Genomic DNA, 18447 nt, shown 5'->3' with positions numbered 1-18447 from the left:
TTCTGCCTATACACCCCCCCGTGCATCACGGGCTCCACAGTTTTTATGCTTTGTGCGAAGGAGGCACACATGCACGCATAGCTCCACAATTTAGTCAGCAGCAGCTGCTGACTATATCGGATGGAAGAAAAGAGGGCCCATAAAAGGGCCCCCAGCATGCTCCCTTCTCACCCCACTCTGGTCGGCGGGTACATAGGCAGGAGCCACATGCTGTTTTCCTTCCCCATCCCTTAAGGGCTCTGGGTGAAGTGGGATCCTAATCGGTCTCCAGACACTGGGACCGTGCTCCCTCCGCAGCCCCTGGGAAATCTGCTGGACAGGAGCCGGGTATCGTCAGGGACAAGGCCCTGCTACTGTGAGGTACTCTGTGTCCCCTTGGGGACGGCGCATGGAGCGCCTGTGTTATACACGCTGCAGCACTGCTGGGTTTGTTGGTGCGCCGGGACTACCGCGCTGGCCGCGCTTGTTTGCCGGCCACGCTTATAACTTTAGTCCCCGGCTTTTGCGGCCTAGTACCACATACTCCCGCCCCCCGGCCTGCCAGTCAGGGGAAGGGAGGGACGCTGCACTGGACGTCAGCGCTGAGGGCTGGAGCATACTTTGTATACTCCTCCCCCCTCACTGAGCACAGTGGGGCACTAGATTCCCGCACTTTTTAGGGCACGCCCACGGCCCCCTCCTCCTCACAGAACGCTGACAGCCATTCCTGTCAGCACTTCAGAAGCTGGAGAGGAGAGACAACACGGCTCTGGGAGGCCCAGGCAGGGAATCTGGTGGTCACACAACCGCTTTGGGCGGTCGGTAAGCCGCACCTGTTACTAGGTGCTGGCCCCCCTGGGTGCCGAAGTTTATATATATATATATGCTTATAGGCTATACATATACTCTGTACGGTCGCACTGTTGATTTTTGGCTATATACCCTCCCGGATTGTACTTTGAGCAGACAACAGCATGTCGTCCGCAAAAAGCAAGGGTGCCAAAGCACAGGCTTACTTTGCAACCTGTACCTCATGTGCGGCTATGCTACCGGCAGGTTCCACCTACCCTCATTGTGTACAATGCTCGGCCCCTGCGGCACTTACTCAGCCGGAGCCTCTGCCACTGGTGGCCCAGGTGGAACCACCTGCTACCACTGTCCAGGTGACAGGGACGGAGTTTGCAGTATCCGCTGACAAACTTTCTGAGTCTATGGATAAATGGTCTGCTAGGATACTAGAAGCTTTGCAGTCCAGACCGGTAACACAGGCCCCGGGCACTGTGGAATCATTGACCCCAGGCCCCCCTCGGTTGGAGCAGCAAAGTGCTCCTGGGGTGACTCATAGGTCCCAAGGTGAGGTCTCCGACACGGACCGCAGTCCCAGACCGCCTAAGCGGGCTCGCTGGGAGCTTCCCTCGACCTCATCAGACTGCTCAGGGTCTCAGCAGGAGGACTCTCTAGAGGATGAAGCGGAGGTGGCAGATCAGGATTCTGATCCTGAGGTCGCTCTCAACCTAGATACACCTGAGGGAGACGCCATAGTGAATGACCTTATAGCGTCCATCAATCAGGTGTTGGATCTTTCTCCCCCAGCTCCTCCAATTGAGGAGTCAGCTTCTCAGCAGGAGAAATTCCGTTTTAGGTTTCCCAAACGTACAATGAGTACGTTTCTGGATCACTCCGACTTCAGAGAGGCAGTACAGAAACACCGAGCTTGTCCAGATAAGCGCTTTTCTAAGCGCCTTAAGGACACACGTTATCCCTTCCCCCCTGACGTTGTCAAGGGTTGGGCTCAGTGTCCCAAGGTGGATCCTCCAGTCTCCAGACTGGCGGCCAGATCCATAGTTGCAGTGGAAGATGGGGCTTCACTCAAAGATGCCACTGACAGACAGATGGAACTCTGGCTGAAATCCATCTATGAAGCTATCGGCGCTTCCTTTGCTCCGGCATTCGCAGCCGTATGGGCACTCCAAGCTATCTCAGCTTGTCACTCGCAGATTAATGCAGTCACACGTGTCTCTGCTCCGCAAGTGGTGTCCTTAACCTCTCAGGCGTCGGCATTTGCGTCCTACGCCATTAATGCTGTCCTGGACTCTGCGAGCCGTACGGCGGTAGCATCCGCCAATTCGGTGGCAGTCCGCAGGGCCTTGTGGCTACGTGAATGGAAGGCAGACTCTGCTTCCAAAAAGTTCTTAACCGGTTTGCCACTTTCTGGCGACCGCCTGTTTGGTGAGCGATTGGATGAAATCATTAAACAATCCAAGGGAAAGGACTCATCCTTACCCCAGTCCAAACCAAACAGACCTCAACAACGGAAGGTACAATCGAGGATTCGGTCCTTTGGGCCCGCGGGCAGGTCTCAATTCTCCTCGTCCAACAGGCCACAGAAGGGTCAGAGGGACTCCGATTCATGGCGGTCTAAGTCACGTCCTAAAAAGACCGCCGGAGGAACCGCTCCCAAAGCGGCCTCCTCATGACTTTCGGCCTCTTCAAACCGCATCCTCGGTCGGTGGCAGGCTCTCCCGCTTTTGCGACGCCTGGCTGCCACAGGTACAAGACCGTTGGGTGAGAGACATTCTGTCTTACTGGTACAGGATAGAGTTCAGCTCTCGTCCTCCGACTCGTTTCTTCAGAACATCTCCGCCCCCCGAGCGAGCCGATGCTCTTCTTCAGGCGGTGAGCACTCTGAAGGCAGAAGGAGTGGTGATCCCTGTTCCTCTTCAGCAACAGGGTCACGGTTTTTACTCCAACTTGTTTGTGGTGCCAAAAAAGGACGGATCTTTCCGTCCTGTTCTGGACCTAAAACTGCTCAACAAATACGTAAAAACCAGGCGGTTCCGGATGTAATCGGTCCGCTCCGTCATCGCCTCAATGTCCCAAGGAGATTTCCTAGCATCAATCGACATCAAAGATGCTTATCTCCACGTACCGATTGCACCAGAGCATCAGCGCTTCCTGCATTTCGCCATAGGGGACGAACACCTTCAGTTCGTGGCACTGCCTTTCGGCCTGGCGACAGCCCCACGGGTTTTCACCAAGGTCATGGCAACAGTGGTAGCAGTCCTACACTCTCAGGGACACTCGGTGATCCCTTACTTAGACGATCTGCTTGTCAAGGCACCCTCTCGAGTGGCATGCCAACACAGCCTGGACATTGCTCTGGAGACTCTCCAGAGATTCGGGTGGATCATCAATTTCCCAAAGTCAAATCTGACACCGGCCCAATCACTGACATATCCATACTCTCTCAGCGATAGTGAAGCTTCCGCTGAACAAACAGCGTTCACTACAGACAGGGGTGCAATCTCTCCTTCAAGGCCAGTCACACCCCTTGAGGCGCCTCATGCACTTCCTAGGGAAGATGGTGGCAGCAATGGAGGCAGTTCCTTTTGCGCAGTTTCATCTGCGTCCACTTCAGTGGGACATTCTCCGCAAATGGGACAGGAAGTCGACGTCCCTCGACAGGAACGTCTCCCTTTCTCAGGCAGCCAAAGCCTCCCTTCGGTGGTGGCTTCTTCCCACTTCATTGTCGAAGGGGAAATCCTTCCTACCCCCATCCTGGGCGGTGGTCACGACGGACGCGAGTCTGTCAGGGTGGGGAGCGGTCTTTCTCCACCACAGAGCTCAGGGTACCTGGACTCAGCCGGAGTCCTCCCTACAGATCAATGTTCTGGAGATAAGGGCAGTGTATCTTGCCCTGAAGGCGTTCCAGCCGTGGCTGAAAGGCAAGCAGATCCGAATTCAGTCGGACAACTCCACCGCGGTGGCATACATCAACCACCAAGGCGGAACACGCAGTCGGCAAGCCTTCCAGGAAGTCCGGCGGATTCTGCTGTGGGTGGAAGCCACAGCATCCACCATATCCGCAGTTCACATCCCGGGCGTAGAAAACTGGGAAGCAGACTTTCTCAGTCGCCAGGGCATGGACGCAGGGGAATGGTCCCTTCACCCGGACGTGTTTCAAGAGATCTGTTGCCGCTGAGGGATGCCGGACGTCGACCTAATGGCGTCACGGCACAACAACAAGGTCCCGGCATTCATGGCACGGTCTCAAGATCACAGAGCTCTGGCGGCGGACGCATTAGTTCAGGATTGGTCGCAGTTTCAACTGCCTTATGTGTTTCCTCCTCTGGCACTGCTGCCCAGAGTGTTACGCAAGATCAGGTCCGACTGCCGTCGCGCCATCCTCGTCGCTCCAGATTGGCCGAGGAGGTCGTGGTACCCGGATCTGTGGCATCTCACGGTGGGCCAACCGTGGGCACTACCAGACCGACCAGACTTGCTGTCTCAAGGGCCGTTTTTCCATCTGAATTCTGCGGCCCTCAACCTGACTGTGTGGCCATTGAGTCCTGGATCCTAGCGTCTTCAGGGTTATCTCAAGAGGTCATTGCCACTATGAGACAGGCCAGGAAACCAACGTCCGCCAAGATCTACCACAGGACGTGGAGGATATTCTTATCCTGGTGCTCTGATCAGGGTTTTACTCCCTGGCCATTTGCCTTGCCCACTTTTCTTTCCTTCCTTCAATTCAGATTGGAAAAGGGTTTGTCGCTCGGCTCCCTTAAGGGACAAGTCTCAGCGCTCTCTGTGTTTTTTCAGAAGCGCCTAGCCAGACTTCCACAGGTACGCATGTTCCTGCAGGGGGTTTGTCACATAGTCCCTCCTTACAAGCGTCCGTTAGAACCCTGGGATCTGAACAGGGTGCTGATGGCTCTTCAGAAACCACCGTTCGAGCCAATGAAGGATATTTCTCTTTCACGCCTTTCGCAGAAAGTGGTCTTCCTAGTAGCAGTCACATCACTTCGGAGAGTGTCTGAGCTAGCAGCGCTGTCATGCAAAGCCCCTTTCCTGGTGTTTCACCAGGACAAGGTGGTTCTGCGGCCGGTTACGGAATTTCTCCCGAAGGTGGTATCCCCTTTTCATCTCGGATGCACTCTTTGTCCTTGTCGCTGGCCAGCGTAAAGGGTCACAGGCTTCCAAGTCAACCCTGGCTCGGTGGATCAAGGAACCAATTCTCGAAGCCTACCGTTCTTCTGGGCTTCCGATTCCCTCAGGGCTGAAGGCCCATTCTACCAGAGCCGTGGGTGCGTCCTGGGCTTTGCGGCACCAGGCTACGGCTCAGCAGGTGTGTCAGGCGGCTACCTGGTCGAGCCTGCACACTTTCACGAAACACTATCAGGTGCATACCTATGCTTCGGCAGATGCCAGCCTAGGTAGGCGAGTCCTGCAGGCGGCGGTTGCCCACCTGTAGGAAGGGGCCGTTTTTACGGCTCTATTACGAGGTATTATTTTACCCACCCAGGGACTGCTTTTGGACGTCCCAATTGTCTGGGTCTCCCAATGGAGCGACAAAGAAGAAGGGAATTTTGTTTACTTACCGTAAATTCCTTTTCTTCTAGCTCCAATTGGGAGACCCAGCACCCGCCCCTGTTCCCTTCGGGCTGTTGTTCTTTGTGTACACATGTTGTTCATGTTGAATGGTTTCAGTTCTCCGAACTTCCTTCGGATTGAATTTACTTTAGACCAATTTATAAGTTTTCCTCCTTCCTGCTTTTGCACCAAAACTGAGGAGCCCGTGATGCACGGGGGGGTGTATAGGCAGAAGGGGAGGGGCTTTACACTTTTAAGTGTAATACTTTGTGTGGCCTCCGGAGGCAGAAGCTATACACCCCAATTGTCTGGGTCTCCCAATTGGAGCTAGAAGAAAAGGAATTTACGGTAAGTAAACAAAATTCCCTTCTTTTTTTTCTTCTAAAGTTGGGGTGCATCTTATAAACCAAAAAATACGGTATGTAACCAGGATCTGTTTTCTGCATTTCCAGGCTCTACAGGCCCCCGCGTGTCATGAGAACATGGTTAAAGTTGGGGGCTACATCCTTGGAGAATTTGGTAACCTCATCGCTGGAGATCCTAGGTCAAGGTAATTTTTCCTAAATCTGTCTGTCAAATGGCGCTCGCTTTCCTGGAGTCAGAATCCCTGTTTTCTCTGCTATAGATATAGCAGTGCTCAGAATGCTGAGCTGTGTATAGCTCCGCCCACATCCCTAATTGGCAGTACAGTGTAACCCCACTTGCATACCTGATTGGCAGTGCAGTGAAGACAGCTGCCAATCAGTGATGGGGGTGGGGTTACACAGATTAGCTGGACTGCTTAGCACAAAACACCTAGTCCTGTAATGATGATAATGTCCTGCTGATAAAACACTGATTGTGTTTAAACTACAGCAAACTCCTGAGCATGTGACACGTCCCTGGAATCGGGCTCTCTGCTCTGATATTCTACAGCTATCAGGTTATATAGCATAAATTGCTGACAGATTACTTTTTAAGGAGGGGATCCCAGGGTTTGGGCCCTCATTGCTCCTGCAGTGATGACTGTATGTGAGCTGCTAATTTGCCAGGTATACAGGATTAGTAATTTCAGTCTTTGCTTAGAAAATTTATAGTATTATTTGCTTTTTATTAATACCTTTCCTGCGTTTTTCTACGTAGTCCCTTGGTGCAGTTTAACCTCTTGCACTCCAAGTTTCACCTGTGCAGCGTGTCGACCCGAGCCCTCCTACTCTCCACCTACATTAAGTTCATCAATCTCTTCCCGGAAACCAAACCCACTATTCAAGATGTGCTGCGCTCCGATAGCCAGATCAGAAACGCAGACGTGGAGCTCCAGCAGAGGGCAGTAGAGTACCTGAAGCTCAGCTCCATAGCGAGCACGGATGTCCTGGTAAGGGGGTGCAACCATTCAATATTAAGATGGTAATTATACAAGGACACCCTAAATAATACCATTATTTTTTTGTCTTTATCTTTTTTATAGGCCACTGTCCTGGAAGAGATGCCTCCTTTCCCCGAAAGAGAGTCCTCTATCCTGGCCAAACTTAAGAAGAAGAAGGGACCTGGTGCCGTCAATGAACTAGAAGAAGGGAAGAAGGATCAAAACTCTGAAATTAACGGCGGCGTGGAAGCAACGCCGAGCACTGCGGTAAGGAGCGGTGTATTGGGTTGTCAATCACAGTATTTTTTATTTTTTTTTACCTTTTTAAAAGTATCCAACTTTTATTTTGTAGTTGCCACAAACATATTTTCTTCATCGTTCCTTATGGGAGACCCAGACCATGGGTGTATAGCTTCTGCCTCCGGAGGACACACAAAGTACTACACTAAAAGTGTAGCTCCTCCCTCCGAGCATATACACCCCCTGGATGACAAATCCAACCAGTTCAATGCTTTGTGTTCAGGAGGTCACACACACACATGCATTCTCTGAATTTTGATTTTTGATTTCAAAGATTTGGAAGAAAAGCGGGTCCAATCTGGACTCCCGGCATGTCCCTTCTCACCCCACTGTGTCGGCGGTGCTGTTAAGGTTGACTTTACAAGGCTGGAGCCTTCACATGCCGCGCTCCTTCACCATCCCCTGAGGCTCTGGCTTGAAGTGGGAGCCATCACGGTTCTCACTGCTTTGCAGGAGACCGGTCTCCATCCGCAGCCCTTTCAGGATCCTGCCGGACGGAGCGCTCACCTCCCATGGACCTGGCACCTGCGTCTCACAAGCTAAGTACTGAGACGTTATTACCACAGAAAGTGGTCTTTCCAGGGGTCCCTTGTACTTTATATATTGGGGAGAGTGTGTTATGTGACTGTGTTAACATTTCCGGCCGGTTCTCCAGTTTTCACTGGAGAACCGCGCCGATGGTGCCTGCACGCTGGCCGCATGTTTAAATCTAGGCCCCGGCTTCGCCTGAGGCCTACTTTCGATTTCACTGCCCCTGCATGTCAGTCAGTGCAGAGGGACAGTGTGGCTCCGCCCAGCGGCTGTTCAGCACAGGGAACGGACACTCCTCACTGAGGAAAGATTCCCTCCCCTGTATACTTCATTTGCCCTCCGGATCCCGCTCTCGGAGTAGGCCCCGCCCCCGGAGTAGGCCCCGCCCCCTCTCCTCGCTCCGGCGCCATTTTCTCAGCGTTTTCAATGTCTGCATAACCACATTGTGACAAATGGGGGCCTGGGCTGGGGGATCTGGAGGGCACAGAGTCTCTATGTTAAACGGTCTGGCAAGCCACAACCTCCGGTTGTGCAGCTGCTTATATTCTCTGTTTATATACTCTGCTGGGGGTCATTCTGGACAGAGCCCCCACTTCTGCAGCATGTCTCACATCAGAGCAAGGCTGCAAGGCTGTTCTTAATATGCATTGCATGTAGACTCGTACTGCCTGTACTGAGCACATAACCACATTGTGATGCTTGCTCTAACATAGTGGTCCCTCAGCCTGGAAGCTCATCAGTGGTCCCTCCAGCTGCTCCGGCTCCGGTGGCTGAACCCCCGGTTTGGGTAGAATCCCTCTCTCCAGGGGACAGCTGTCCCGGACACTGCTGAGCATGCATCAGCCCCCTTCTCAGGGCGCTTCTGCTGCTACGGCTCGCTCAGCAAAGCTCACAGAGGATTCTTCATCTGGTCTCAGACCCCGTCCTCCTAAAATGGAGACGCAGGGTCCCCTTTCCTTCCTCGTCCCGCAGCTCTGATTCACGAGCTGACTCGCAGGATGAGGAGGATACCTTTACTAGGGGCTCGGACGCTACTTCATGTACCCCATTGATCTGTCCGAAGGTGACGCAGATGCTAATGATTTGATTGCGTCCATTATATTTGTACTGGACCTCAATCCGCCTGTATCAGGGGAGCATCCCCGTCTGGCAGAAAGGCATCAGTATACCTTAAGAGAACAAGGAGTGTGTTCCTTAACCACTCCAGTTTTTCAGCCCACTTTGACCAAGCCCAGAGCCTGTCCGGACAGACGCTTCCCAAAGCGTGGTTCTGATGACTGTTTCCCCCTTCCACCAGTGGTGGTCAAGGAGTGGGCTCATTCACCAAGGGTGGACCCTCCGGTGTCTAGACTTTCAGCCCGGACAGTTGTATCAGTGGCTGACGGCACCTCTCTAAGGATCCCACTGTCCGCCAGGTTGACCTTCTGGCCAAATCTATATATGAGGCGGCAGGGGCCTCGTTCTCCCCATCTTTTGCAGCAGTGCGGGCTCTCAAAGCCATCTCTGCTTCTCTGGAGGAGATGCATTCCCTCACCAGGGACTTTATGCCCGAAATGGTTGCCTTAACTTCCAGGTTTCAGTCTTTTCATCCTATGCCATGTCTGCCATGCTGGAGACTGTCACCGCACTGCGGTGGCCTCGGCTACTTCCCTCGCTATCCGCAGGCTCCTGTGGCTTCGAGAGTGGATGGCAGATGCTTCTTAAGAAGTTCCTTGCTGGGCTCCCTTTTGCTGGGACCAGTCTATTCGGTGATCAACTGGATGAAATTAAGGAAGCTTTTGGCAGGAAGAGTACTTCCATGCCACAAACCTAGGAAACCTGTCCAGGGCAGGAACCAGTCGAGGTTTCGTTCCTTTCGTTCCTCTAACTGGTCGTCCTCTAAGCCCTCGGCCTCGTCCACTAACTCAGCCAAGGTCCGTAAACCAACTGGCGCATGAAGCCGTGTCCTCAGAAGTCCGCAGGAGCTGCGGCCACCAGGCAGCCTCCTCTTGATTATCTGGCCGCGCCAGCAACGTCCTTGGTCGGTGGCAGGCTCTCCCACTTGGGCGACGTGTGGTTTCAACACGTCTTCGATCAGTGGGTGTGGGTTACCATCTCCCACGGCTACAGCATAGAATTCTATCCAGCCCGCCAAACAGATTTTCTTTGTCGCTCCATTGGGAGACCCAGACAATTGGGTGTATAGGCTATGCCTCCGGAGGCCGCACAAAGTATTACACTAAAAGTGTAAAGCCCCTCCCCTTCTGCCTATACACCCCCCGTGCTCCCACGGGCTCCTCAGTTTTTTGCTTTGTGCGAAGGAGGCTGACATGCACGCAAGCTCCACAGCTTAGTCAGCAGCAGCTGCTGACTATGTCGGATGGAAGAAAAGAGGGCCCTTAAAGGACCCCCAGCATGCTCCCTTCTCACCCCACTCTTGTCGGCGGTGTTGTTAAGGTTGAGGTATCCATTGCGGGTACGGAGGCTGGAGCCCACATGCTGTTTTCCTTCCCCATCCCCCTTAGGGCTCTGGGTGAAGTGGGATCCTATCGGTCTCCAGGCACTGAGACCGTGCTCCATCCACAGCTCCTGGGGACTCTGCTGGATAGGAGCCGAGTATCGTTCAGGGACATGGCCCTGCTACTTGGAGGTACTCTGTGTCCCCGTGGGGACCGCGCACAGCAACACTCCAGCATTGCTGGGTGTGCTAGTGCACTGGGGACCGCGGCGCTGACCGCGTTTGTGCCATTACACACTGCAGCGTCGCTGAGTGTGTTAGTGTATGGGGACTGCCGCGCTGACCGCCGCTGCCATTGTTATTCACTGCGGCGCGGCTGGGACTGTTAGTGCGCCGGGGACTTCAGCGCCGACCGCGCTTATACGGCGGCCGCGCTTATAACTCGAGTCCCCGGCTTTTGCGGCCTAGTCTCGTTTTCTTCCCGCCCCCAGCCCTGCCAGTCAGGGGAAGGGCGGGACGCTGTACAGGACGGCAGCACTGAGGGCTGGAGTATGCTTTGCATACTCCACCCCCCTCACTGTGCACAGTGGGGCACCAGTTCCCGCACTTTCTGGGTCACGCCCACGGCTCCCTCCTCTCCTCAGGACGCCGGCAGCCATTCCTGTCAGCTCCTCTGACCTGCAGAGGAGAGACAAGCGCTGGGGGACTCAGGCAGGGATTCTGGTGGCCACACAACCGCTTTAAGCGGGCGGTAAGCAGCACCTGAGGTGCTGGCCCCACTTGTGCAGTAGTGTAATTATAGATTATATGTTTATAGGCTATACTTTACACTGTATGGTGCACGGTTGATTCTGGCTATATACCCTATTGTGTTGCTCAGGGGAGTCAACAGCATGGCGCCCACAAGAAATGGCTAAGATACTAGAAGCTTTGCAGTCCAGACCGGTATCTCAGACCAGGGACACTGTGGAATCATTGCCACCTGGTTCCCCTCAGTCGGAACAACCATGTCCTCCCGGGGTGTCTCATAGATCCCAGGGTGAGGTCTCTGACACGGACCGCAGCCCCAGACCGCTTAAGCGAGCTCGCTTGGAAATTCCCTCGACATCATCACATTGTTCAGGGTCTCAGCGGGAGGACTCTCTGTATGGTGAAGCGGAGGTAGCTGATCAGGATTCTGATCCTGAGGCTGCTCTCAACCTTGATACTCCTGATGGGGACGCCATAGTGAATGATCTTATGGCGTCCATAAATCAAATGTTGGATATTTCTCCCTCAGCTCCTCCAGTTGAGGAGTCAGCTTCTCAGCAGGAGAAATTCCGTTTCAGGTTCCCCAAGCGTACAAGGAGTATGTTTCTGGACCACTCTGACTTCAGAGAGGCAGTCCAGAAACACCGGGCTTGTCCAGATAAGCGTTTTTCTAAGCGCCTTAAGGATACACGTTATCCCTTCCCCCCCTGACGTGGTCAAGGGCTGGACTCAGTGTCCCAAGGTGGATCCTCCAATCTCCAGACTGGCGGCTAGATCCATAGTTGCAGTTGAAGATGGGGCTTCGCTCAAGGATGCCACTGACAGACAGATGGAGCTCTGGTTGAAATCCATCTATGAAGCTATCGGCGCGTCTTTTTCTCCAGCATTCGCAGCCGTATGGGCGCTCCAAGCTATTGCAGCGGGTCAAGCGCAAATTGACGCACTTACACGTACGTCTGCGCCGCAAGTGGCGTCCATAACTTCTCAAACGTCGGCATTTGCGTCCTACGCTATTAATGCTGTCCTGGACTCTGCGAGCCGTACGGCGGTTGCAGCCGACAATTCGGTGGCAATACGCAGGGCCTTGTGGCTACGGGAATGGAAGGCAGATTCGGCTTCCAAAAAGTGCTTAACCGGTTTGCCATTTTCTGGCGACCGTTTGTTTGGTGAGAGGCTGGATGAAATCATCAAACAATCCAAGGGAAAGGAAACATCCTTACCCCAGGCCAAACCAAAATTACCCCAACAGAGGAGGGGACAGTCGAGGTTTCGGTCCTTTCGGGGCGCGGGCAGGTCCCAATTCTCCTCGTCCAAAAGGCCTCAGAAGGATCAGAGGAACTCCGATCCATGGCGGTCTAAGGCACGCTCTAAAAAGACCGCCGGAGGTGCCGCTACCAAGGCGGCTTCCTCATGACTTACGGCTTCCTCACACCGCATCCTCGGTCGGTGGCAGGCTCTCCCGCTTTTCCGACATTTGGCTGCCACAGGTAAAAGACCGTTGGGTGAGAGACATTCTGTCTCACGGTTACAGGATAGAGTTCAACTCTCGTCCTCCGACTCGATTTTTCAGAACATCTCCGCCTCCCGAGCGAGCCGATGCTCTTCTGCAGGCGCTGGGCACTCTGAAGACAGAAGGAGTGGTGGTCCCTGTTCCTCTTCAGCAACAGGGTCACGGTTTTTACTCCAACCTGTTTGTGGTTCCAAAGAAGGACGGGTCTTTCCGTCCTGTCCTGGACCTAAAACTGCTCAACAAACACGTAAAGGCCAGGCGGTTCCGGATGGAATCCCTCCGCTCCGTCATCGCCTCAATGTCCCAAGGAGATTTCCTTGCATCGATCGATATCAAAGATGCTTATCTCCACGTACCGATTGCTCCAGAGCATCAGCGCTTCCTGCGCTTCGCCATAGGAGACGAACACCTACAGTTCGTGGCACTGCCGTTCGGCCTGGCGACAGCCCCACGGGTTTTCACCAAGGTCATGGCTGCAGTAGTTGCGGTCCTCCACTCTCAGGGTCACTCGGTGATCCCTTACTTAGACGATCTGCTGGTCAAGGCTCCCTCTCAAGAGGCATGCCAGCACAGCCTCACCGCTACTCTGGAGACTCTCCAGAGTTTCGGGTGGATCATCAATTTGCCAAAGTCAAATCTGACACCGGCCCAATCGCTGACATATCTTGGCATGGAGTTTCATACCCTCTCAGCGATAGTGAAGCTTCCGCTGAACAAGCAGCGTTCACTACAGATGGGGGTGCAATCTCTTCTTCAAGGTCAGTCACACCCCTTGAGGCGCCTCATGCACTTCCTGGGGAAGATGGTGGCAGCAATGGAGGCAGTCCCTTTCGCGCAGTTTTACCTGCGTCCTCTTCAATGGGACATCCTACGCAAATGGGACAGGAAGCCGACGTCCCTCGACAGGAACGTCTCCCTCTCTCAGGCAACCAAAGCTTCCCTTCGGTGGTGGCTTCATCCCACTGCATTATCGAAGTGGAAATCCTTCCTACCCCCATCCTGGGCGGTGGTCACGACGGACGCGAGTCTGTCAGGGTGGGGAGCAGTCTTTCTCCACCACAGGGCTCAGGGTACGTGGACAAGCCTTCCAGGAAGTCCGGCGGATTTTGATGTGGGTGGAAGCCACGGCCTCCACCATCTCCGCAGTTCACTTCCCGGGCGTGGAAAACTGGGAAGCAGATTTTCTCAGTCGCCAGGGCATGGACGCAGGGGAATGGTCCCTTCACCCGGACGTGTTTCAGGAGATCTGTTGCCGCTGGGGGATGCCGGACGTCGACCTAATGGCGTCCCGGCACAACAACAAGGTCACGGCATTCATGGCACGTTCTCACGATCACAGAGCTCTGGCGGCAGACGCCTTAGTTCAGGATTGGTCGCAGTTTCAAATCCCTTATGTGTTTCCTCCGCTGGCACTGTTGCCCAGAGTGTTACGCAAGATCAGGGCCGACTGCCGCCGCGCCATCCTCGTCGCTCCAGACTGGCCGAGGAGGTCGTGGTACCCGGATCTGTGGCATCTTACGGTCGGCCAACCGTGGGCACTACCAGACCGACCAGACTTGCTGTCTCAAGGGCCGTTTTTCCATCTGAATTCTGCGGCCCTCAACCTGACTGTGTGGCCATTGAGTCCTGGATCTTAGCGTCTTCAGGATTATCTCAAGAGGTCATTGCCACTATGAGACAGGCTAGGAAACCAACGTCCGCCAAGATCTACCACAGGACGTGGAAAATATTCCTGTCATGGTGCTCTGATCAGGGTTTTTTTTCCCTGGCCATTTGCCTTGCCCACTTTTCTGTCTTTTCTTCAGTCCGGATTGGAAAAGGGTTTGTCGCTTGGCTCCCTTAAGGGACAAGTCTCTGCGCTCTCTGTGTTTTTTCAGAAGCGCTTGGCCAGACTTCCACAGGTTCGCACGTTCCTGCAGGGGGTTTGTCACATCGTCCCTCCTTACAAGCGGCCGTTAGAACCCTGGGATCTGAACAGGGTGCTGATGGTTCTTCAGAAACCACCGTTCGAGCCAATGAGGGATATCTCTCTCTCACGCCTTTCGCAGAAAGTGGTTTTCCTAGTAGCAGTCACTTCACTTCGGAGAGTGTCTGAGCTAGCAGCATTGTCATGCAAAGCCCCTTTCCTGGTGTTTCACCAGGACAAGGTGGTTCTGCGTCCGGTTCCGGAATTTCTACCTAAGGTGGTATCCCCGTTTCATCTCAATCAGGATATCTCCTTACCCTCTTTTTGCCCTCATCCAATTCACCAATGTGAAAAGGATTTGCACTTGTTAGATCTGGAGAGAGCACTCAGACTCTACATTTCTCGTACGGCGCCCCTGCGCCGCTCGGATGCACTCTTTGTCCTTGTCGCTGGCCAGCGTAAAGGGTCACAGGCTTCCAAATCAACCCTGGCTCGGTGGATCAAGGAACCAATTATCGAAGCTTACCGTTCTGCTGGGCTTCCGGTTCCCTCAGGGCTGAAGGCCCATTCTACCAGAGCCGTGGGTGCGTCCTGGGCTTTGAGGCACCAGGCTACGGCTCAGCAGGTGTGTCAGGCGGCTACCTGGTCGAGCCTGCACACTTTCACGAAACACTATCAGGTGCATACCTATGCTTCGGCGGATGCCAGCCTAGGTAGGCGAGTCCTTCAGGCGGCGGTTGCCCACCTGTAGGAAGGAGCCGTTACGGCTCTATTAAGAGGTATTATTTACCCACCCAGGGACTGCTTTTGGACGTCCCAATTGTCTGGGTCTCCCAATGGAGCGACAAAGAAGAAGGGAATTTTGTTTACTTACCGTAAATTCCTTTTCTTCTAGCTCCAATTGGGAGACCCAGCACCCGCCCCTGTTTTTTTGTGTACACATGTTGTTCATGTTGGATGGTTTCAGTTCTCCGATATTCCTTCGGATTGAATTTACTTTAAACCAGTTTATAATTTGTTTTTCCTCCTTCTTGCTTTTGCACCAAAACTGAGGAGCCCGTGGGAGCACGGGGGGTGTATAGGCAGAAGGGGAGGGGCTTTACACTTTTAGTGTAATACTTTGTGCGGCCTCCGGAGGCATAGCCTATACACCCAATTGTCTGGGTCTCCCAATTGGAGCTAGAAGAAAAGGAATTTACGGTAAGTAAACAAAATTCCCTTCTTTTCTGTCAACTCCCCCCTGCTCCAAGGCCGCCGCCTTCTCACAGGCCGTGGCATTCTCGCAGGCCAATGGAGTAATTGTACCAGTTCCCGACTGGGAACGGTTCTGAGATTTCTACTCTAATCTCTTCCTAGTCCCCGAAAAGGACGGTGCTTTCCGACCTGGATCTCAAGCTTCTCAACAAGCATGTTCAGGTGCGGCACTTTTGCATGGAATCTCTGCGATCAGTCAATTACCCAAGGAGATTTCTTAGCATCCATCGACATCAGAGATGTCTATCTGCATGTGCCAATCGCAGTTTCACACCAGTGTTGGCTACGTTTTGTAATCGGAGAGGAACATTTCCAATTCGTGGCTCTCCCCTTCGGGTTAGCCACGGCCCCTCGTTTATTCACCAGGGTCATGGCAGCAGTGGTTGCGGTTCTGCACCTCCAGGGGTTGGCAGTGATTCCTTACCTGGACGACCTTCTAGTCAAGGCTTCATCCAGTGCAGACTGTCAGCGGAGTGTCTCGCTCACTCTCAGCGGAGTGTCTCGCTCACTCTCGCCACGCTTGCAAGTCCACTCTGACCCCGACCCAGGAACTTACGTACCTAGGGATGCAATTCGAGACTCTGCTGGCACTTGTGAAGCTGCCCTTAGTCAAACAGCAGTCCCTTCATCTGGCGGTTCGCTCTCTGCTGAGGCTCCGCCGTCATTCCATCAGGCACCTCATGCAGGTGCTGGGTCAGATGGTGGCGTCAATGGAAGCGGTTCCCTTTGCCAGTTCCATCTGCGTCCCCTGCAGCTGGACATTCTCCGCTGTTGGGACAAGCGGACCTCTTCCTTGCACAGGCTGGTGGCTCTGTCGCCACATACCAGGAGCTCTCTTTAGTGGTGGCTTCGGCCCCTCTCTCTGTCCCAGGGACGCTCCTTTCTGGCCCCGTCCTGGGTGATTCTCACCACGGATGCCAGTCTATCCGGCTGGGGAGCAGTGTTTCTCCACCACCGAGCACAGGGCACTTGGACTCCGTCCGAATCAGCCCTCTCGATCAATGTGCTGGAAATCAGAGCTGTGCTCCTAGCTCTCGGGCGGGCAAGCACATTCGAGTCCAGTCAGACAACGCGACAGCAGTTGCCTACATCAATCACCAGGGCGGGACTCGCAGCCGCCTAGCCCTGTTGGAAATTCAACGCATCCTTCAGTGGACGGAGGACTCCAAGTCCACCATATCCGCAGTCCATATCCCAGGCGTAGAAAACTGGTAGGCAGATTATCTCAGCCGTCAAACCGTGGAAAGCGGCGAGTGGGCCCTGCATCCGGCAGTGTTCCGGTCAATCTGCCGCAAGTGGGGCACTCCGGAAGTGGATCTAATGGCATCCCGGCACAACAACAAGGTCCCGGTTTACGTGGCTCGCTCCCACGATCCTCAGGCCTTGGCGGCGGACGTGCTGGTTCAGGATTGGTCCCAGTTCCGTCTGGCCTACGTGTTTCCCCCTCTAGCTCTCTTGCCCAGAGTCCTGCGCAAGATCAGAATGGAGGGCCGTCGGGTCGTACTCCATCGCCCCAGACTGGCCCAAGCGAGCTTGGTTCCCAGACCTGCTCCGTCTGTCCGTAGAGGTGCCGTGGCATCTCCCGGACCGCCCAGACCTTCTCTCACAGGGTCCGTTTTCCGCCAGAATTCTGCGGTGCTCAGATTGGCGGCGTGGCTCTTGAGCCCTGGATCCTTACGGCTTCAGGCATTCCTTCCGAGGTCATCTCCACTATGACTCAGGCTCGGAAGTCTTCCTCGGCCAGGATTTACCACAGGACTTGGAGGATTTTCCTGTCCTGGTGTCGCTCTTCCGGCCATGCTCCTTGGCCGTTTTTCTTGCCGACCATCCTGTCCTTTCTACAGTCCGGTCTCCAGCTAGGACTGTCCCTCAATTCCCTCAAGGGACAGGTCTCGGCTCTGTCAGTGTCGTTCCTGTGGCGTATCGCCCGACTGACCCAGGTGCGCACCTTCATGCAGGGCGCATCTCACATCATTCCGCCTTACCGGCGGCCTCTGGATCCCTGGGACCTTTAATCTGGTCCTCACGGCCTTACAGAGACCCCCCTTTTGAGCTCTCAGGAGAGTCTCTGATTTGACTGTGCTCTCTTCGGAGTCACCCTTTTTTGTTTTTCTTTATCGTTCCTTATGGGAGACCCAAACCATGGGTGTATAGCTTCTGCCTCCCGAGGACACACAAAGTACTACACTCAAACGTGTAGCTCCTCCCTCCGGGCTATATACACCCCCTGGATGACAATCTACCCAGTTCAATGCTTTGTGTTTCAGGAGGATCACACACACTTGCATTTTCTGATATTTTTTTCATTTTTAGTTTAATTTTAAAGACTTGGAAGAAAAGCGGGTCCAGTCTGGACTCCCGGCATGTCCCTTCACACCCCACTCTGTCGGCGGTGCTGTTAAGGTTGACTTTATAAGGCTGGAGCCTTCACATGCCGCGCTCCTTCACATCCTCTGAGAGGCTCTGGGTTGAAGTGGGAGCCGTCACGGTCCTCTCTGCTTGCAGGAGACCGGTCTCCATCCGCAGCCCTGTCTGGTTCCTGCTGGAAGGAGCGTTAACCCCCACTCAGGGACTGGCCCTGCGTCTCAAAAGCTAAGTATTATAAACGTTTTTCAGGGGTCCCGGGTACTTTTATTAGGGGGACAGTATGTGTTTTATCGTTACTGTAAATTCCGGCCGGTTCTGGGGGTTTCCCCTGAGAACCGCGCCGAAGGTGCCTGCTCGTCGGCCGCATTTTTAAATCTAGGCCCCGGCTTCAGTTTGGGCCTAGTTTCGGTTTCGGCTTCTCTGCATGTTTTGCATACAGCGCCGCCCACCGCCCGACCAGCAGAGGGGAGGGCACTCCTCTCTGGGGAGATGTTCCCTCCCCTGTATCTCTCCCTGTATCTCTCTGCCCTCCGTTTTTCCCGCTCTTGGGCTTATACACGCCCCCCCTCCTTCTCCCAGCGCCATTTTCTCAGCGTTCTTACACTGGAAGGCGCTGGATGCTGCAGCTGCATACTGTTAGGAAGGCTGACGCTTCACTGGGGCTTTGAGCTGTGGAATCCGGAGGGCACACAGAGAGC

The 18447-nt window shown here is 54.1% G+C and overlaps 1 protein-coding gene across 3 annotated transcripts in view; it reads left to right on the top strand.

The window, feature by feature from the left end:
- Positions 1-18447, top strand: part of LOC142256663 (AP-2 complex subunit alpha-1) — a 225657-nt gene that overhangs the window by 127955 nt on the left and 79255 nt on the right. For all 3 annotated transcript variants that reach the window (XM_075328480.1, XM_075328479.1, XM_075328478.1), the window contains exons 12-14: positions 5802-5899; positions 6472-6703; positions 6797-6961. In XM_075328480.1, the coding sequence (XP_075184595.1) occupies positions 5802-5899; positions 6472-6703; positions 6797-6961 (495 nt within the window). The remainder of the gene's footprint in view (positions 1-5801; positions 5900-6471; positions 6704-6796; positions 6962-18447) is intronic.

This window comes from Anomaloglossus baeobatrachus, chromosome 11 (assembly GCF_048569485.1).
Source record: "Anomaloglossus baeobatrachus isolate aAnoBae1 chromosome 11, aAnoBae1.hap1, whole genome shotgun sequence".
Taxonomy (NCBI): Eukaryota; Metazoa; Chordata; class Amphibia; order Anura; family Aromobatidae; genus Anomaloglossus; species Anomaloglossus baeobatrachus.
This window is presented reverse-complemented; position numbering and strand designations above follow the sequence as displayed.